The sequence below is a fragment of the Hibiscus syriacus genome, unplaced genomic scaffold (assembly GCF_006381635.1).
Source record: "Hibiscus syriacus cultivar Baekdansim isolate YM2019G1 unplaced genomic scaffold, ASM638163v2 tig00002338_pilon, whole genome shotgun sequence".
Taxonomy (NCBI): domain Eukaryota; kingdom Viridiplantae; phylum Streptophyta; class Magnoliopsida; order Malvales; family Malvaceae; genus Hibiscus; species Hibiscus syriacus.
The window spans coordinates 1,904,032-1,909,290 of NW_024061926.1; the positions used below are offsets into that span (position 1 = coordinate 1,904,032).

The 5,259-nt window shown below is 31.1% G+C and overlaps 1 protein-coding gene across 1 annotated transcript; it reads left to right on the forward strand.

The window, feature by feature from the left end:
- Positions 1-4,009: 4,009 nt before the first annotated feature.
- Positions 4,010-4,988, forward strand: LOC120145000 (FCS-Like Zinc finger 1-like). Its single transcript, XM_039158919.1, has 2 exons — positions 4,010-4,434; positions 4,701-4,988. The coding sequence occupies exons 1-2, from the start codon at positions 4,121-4,123 to the stop codon at positions 4,885-4,887; spliced, it is 501 nt and encodes a 166-aa protein (XP_039014850.1). The 5' UTR covers positions 4,010-4,120; the 3' UTR covers positions 4,888-4,988.
- Positions 4,989-5,259: the final 271 nt, after the last annotated feature.

Here is a 5,259-nt window from a genome sequence, read left to right on the forward strand (position 1 = left end):
TTGCCAGGTAGTTGATTTGTACGCAACCACCTTCACAGCGTCATGTTGATGAAATTCTTGTAAGTAGAGTTGTTAAGGTAGGCAGCAATCAAAGACAAGAGTATCTAGTCAAGTAGGGAGGCCTTGATCGTGAAGATAACAGTTGGGAGAAAGAGTATCACTTCAGGGTATTCAAGGAAAATACCGAAGAGTTTCATGCAGTACAATCGACGAGGGTGTCGACAAATTAGGTGGGGGAGAATATTATGGTCGCCCCTTTATGGGGCTACAACCAGGTAGATATGCTAAAGCCAACCGTGTATAGGGCCTATTGGCAGGGTAGAATAAGCTTGTTCTCTTTTCAAGCATTTTAATGTCTACATATAGCATTTTATGTTATTTTGTTTACTCATATATGTAGGGGTAGACAGCTGTCAGAGTTTGGGCTGAACCACAGATTTAATGGTATGTGTTTGTGAACACCATCGAGGGTCGCCCCTACAGCCTAGTCGATGATGTGGGTGAGTTTTTTGTAACCCGATGTTACTTTTCGATTAATAAAACATTTTTACCCTCGAAGAAATCTAAGGTCGACCGGGTTATTCGCTATGCCCCACGGTCTCGGTCTTTGGTCGAAGGGCCTTGTTGTTGCGAAGGTCTAACCATATTCATTTTTGTGTTTAATCAGATATACGAGATTAAGGCTGACTTGGTGGGGAAACGTCCCTTTCGAGTGCCGCACGGGTTAACAACAAAACCAACTAGGCTAAGTCCGTGACACTATGTACCCTAACCACTCAATCTACAACAACATTTGTGTTGTGAAATACACAATAATATAGAAAAATACTTCTAAGATAAAATATTTATCTTTTAAAATTTGAATTATATAACTTGAATGCTCAACATGATTGATGAAAGAACTAGCTCACTATGGTAATAAATAAATTAAAATGTTATTTTGAGTTAATAAATTCCCAATTAAGTAAGCATTGCTTGTAATCCAAGAAATGGCCTACATCCCTACCAGATATTTTGTTTCTTCACCTTCCATCACATGCTCTCAACACATTTAGTTTGGACAAATCATGTTCATGACGTTGAGATTTGGTTTCTTTGTATTCATAGTTTTTATATAATGTTTCGATGATAATTAATTACATAAATTATGATTTTTTTTAAAAATTGAACCCGTGAATTTATTTTCATATAAAATTAACGCGTTATAATAATTATCATAAATGTTGAATTTCCACATCTAAACATATTAGTTAATGAGAACTAAGGAAAGTGGTAATAGAAATTATAAATATAATTGAAAACTAACGGAGTTAATTTAAGTGGTAAGTAACTTGATATTATTTAAACAAATATTGAATTTGAAGTCTTGTGTACGCAAAAAATTTATACTAAAAAACTTATTTATCAAAATTAAATGTAAGATACAGATCATCTAAATTAATCGGAGTGCAATTTTAAAAGCGAGAGGATAAAAAACAAATATATATAGTTGGTAAAGAGCCATCAAAATTATTTGAAGGAGAAAATCAAATTTTCTTAGCTATGGCCGTGTCGTCATTACAAAACGCGCACTGCTCGAGTGTGGGCCCCAAATCAGATTTTGACGTGAGAACATGTTGTGTGTGGGCCTTTGTTATTTTGAAGGTAAAATATACAAATTTCAGATTTTGATGTTGTTTTATTTTTTAACTATTAAAAATTATAAAATAGTTTTTAATTATAAATTAATATTTTATTAAGTATTTTAACTCATAAAAGTTATAAAATAGTTATCTTATTATTCATATATTTCAAACTTATATTTTTTTCGAAAAAATTTTAGGGTTGTTTGAACTAGACGTTAACATGCTGGTTGAGATATTATAAAATTATATTTTAATAATATCTACCGACACCGTCGTTATTTTCAAGCACTAACTCAAAGACATAATATTTCAAGCATAAGTTCAGTGATATAATATAAATAGAGAGTCGATTCATAAAGTACAACACAAACGATTCATATTAGATTTTATCATATTCCAATCAATAAGTTAAGGTCCAACTTAGATTATCGTCAATTTTTTAACGAAAAATGATTTGGAACATATGAATAATTAAATGGTTATTTTTTAACTTTTAATATAGTCAGATTCAACAAAGCAACACCCTAGAATTAAGAGATCATTTTATAACTTTTAATTATCGAAAGATTTAATAAAATATCACCCTATAATCGGGAATGATTTGTATAAATTATCCTATGTTGAAAAGGATCAAATAATTATTTTCCCTATATATATTATCATATTTAAAGTTTACTTTTAATCTAAATTTCAGATAGTTTGATCTTTCATTCCAATTATTTTGTCTTAATTCAAATAACTATTATCTATAAAAAAAAAATTCTCTAATAAGCTGCTTTAAATTCTTTTAAAGAAAACTAGAACTTACATCGATATTTATATCATTAAAAAGTGGAATTATGACTATTAAAATATTTTTTATTAAATTATTATTTTTAAAATATCTATCGAATAATAAAAATTACAATTATGATTTGATTTGATTTGAAAATCTTGTTCCCGAATACGAGAGAGGCTTCCTTATCTTTTTCTTTTTTCACCTTCTCATCTTTTGAATGGCGAAACATGGCAAATATTTATAATAATAATAATAATAATAATGAAGGTTTATAATCGTAATTATAAACTAAACATATAGTTAAAGTATTTTTATAACTATTGATATAAGAAATTAGTTACTTACGATTATACAAAGATTATATAAGGAAAATATTAAAAGCCTAATTTAAAAACTCGAACAAAAGATATATATGAACATATATCACTGTATTGACAAACAAACTATAAAAGATGATCAAACTATTGAAAGTTCACTGACAGACAGTAAATTAGAGACGAGTGACGTGAGAAAACTATCAACGAACGCAAATTGCGTATCTAAATTCAATTCGAAGATCCAAAGCAGGTACACTCAATAGGATAACAAATAAGCACAATCTTGATTAGTCGTCAAATTCAAACCTAAAAAAATAAACAAAGACAACATATCAAACGATCGATAAGGAAGACTGATAAACTGCACACATTTTAGGTATGCATAATAGAAAAATAAAAATGTTTTACTAGAAAATCAAGGATAAATAATATATTTAGTCATTCAACCATCACTTGAGTTCCGTTTTGATGATCTAACTATTTTTTTCAAAATCATATTTAATGTTACGTTTTGATCGTCCGTCATTAAAAAAATAAACAGAACTACTAATGTGATATTTTTTTTTTATTTTTTCAATATGATGTGATATTACCTTATAATGATACATCAATATTATCGTTATTTTTTTAATGATGGGTGGCAAAAATGGTACTAAAATGTAATTTTAGAAAATATAATACCCAAGACCAAAACGAAATCAATGTGATTGTTGAGTGACTAAAGACGAGTTTACATCAAATATAATTGGCGCTTTGGTAGTTTGGAGTATAGTGAGTGGAAATCCGTCAAAGAAATCACTACTAGTACCGGGAATGATAAAAATGGTACTAAAATGTAATTTTAGTTATGATTTTGAAAAAAAATATAATACCCAAGACCAAAACGAAATCAATGTGATTGTTGAGTGACTAAAGACGAGTTTACATCAAATATAATTGGCGCTTTGGTAGTTTGGAGTATAAGTGAGTGGCAAATCCGTCAAAGAAATCACTACTAGTAACCGGGAATGATAAAAATGGTACTAAAATGTAATTTTAGTTATGATTTTGAAAAAAAATATAATACCCAAGACCAAAACGAAATCAATGTGATTGTTGAGTGACTAAAGACGAGTTTACATCAAATATAATTGGCGCTTTGGTAGTTTGGAGTATAAGTGAGTGGCAAATCCGTCAAAGAAATCACTACTACTAACCGGGAATGATTTCGAGCTTGGAGGTGCTGCAGATTATATTAAGCCAATGGATTCGCTCGGACGGATATCCCTGAAACCGTTTTGTTTGTGATCTTTTTCTCAACAGACAACAAAACTTTTCCTGCATCATTTACTTTGTTTTCTTCAAGCTCCTCCCTCTTCATTGTCCTTCAAAGATTAGGCCTTTTCTAGCAACAGAACCAAATGGAGTTTTATGGACATTCAAGGAGGCCTTTTTTTATTGAAGAAGATGATGGCTTGGCTTCTCTTACAACTATGGAAGCTGGATATTCGGGAAGCCATTACCAAGTTCATATCCAAAATGGGTTTTTTTCAACACCCTTTTGTTATTCAAAGAGGAGCAGTTTAAGGAACCTGTCTTCCTCTTGTTTGGTTTCTTCTTCTAGGTATGCCAGGTTTTTTTATGGCAGATTTGAGGACCATCAACCCCATTTCTTGGATGCTTGTTTCCTTTGCAAGAAATCTCTTAGGGGCAACAGAGACATCTTCATGAACAGGTCAGTCCTTTACTCTGTCTTCGTACTTTTCTCAAGTTCTAACGTTTTCTAGATGAAAGTAAGAACTTTAGAATGATGCGATGAATTCTATTAGCTTGAGGCTAAAGATCAAACGAAGGAAATGTGTATGTTGTAGTAAAGGTAGAAATTTTTTTATATTTTCAATTGAAAATTTGTTTTCATTCTCCTAATTTTTTTAAGTTCGTCATCCTTGTAATTTTATAATGATTAGTAGTTTGGTTTTTGTCGTGTTGAAATGTTTACAGAGGGGACACACCTTTCTGCAGTGAAGAATGCAGGCAAGAACAGATAGATATGGATGAAGCCAAGGAAAACAATTGGAACCTTTCTTCCTCGGCAAAAGCGTTGAGAGAGAAAGATCAAAGACAACCTACATCTCCAACCAAATCCCAAGACTATCCTTTCCTAACAGGCACTGTTGCAGCTGCCTGAGTCAACTAGCAAATGAAATAAGCACAATATCTACCATATAAATAAATCAGTAGCTATGGAAAATGGAGACCCATGAAGAAGAAACCTATATTGAGGGGTCCTTTTTTGCCCTTCAAGAAACAACATATACTGAGATTTTAACTGTGAGTATTATGTAGTACTATATGTCGTCTGTTGTATGGGGGTTTTGGTTAAACGTATATGATTCTTTTCCTTTTCTTTTTCTTGACAAATACTAATGCATGAATGAAAATAATAGTGTGAAAAGAAATGGTGAGAAGAGAGGTTTTTTAGACTCTTCTTGGTATATTTCTGTACTGATTTTCCTTTGTATGTGATGTATGGTAAAGTAAATTGAGATTCGACATAAAT

What these genes read in the sequence shown, in the direction of transcription:
- LOC120145000 (XM_039158919.1), top strand. Translation starts at nt 4,121, where the DNA reads ATGGAGTTTTATGGACATTCAAGGAGGCCTTTTTTTATTGAAGAAGAT. An exon ending in AGAGACATCTTCATGAACAG is followed by an intron (nt 4,435 to 4,700) that starts GTCAGTCCTTTA and finishes AAATGTTTACAG; the next exon opens with AGGGGACACACCTTTCTGCA.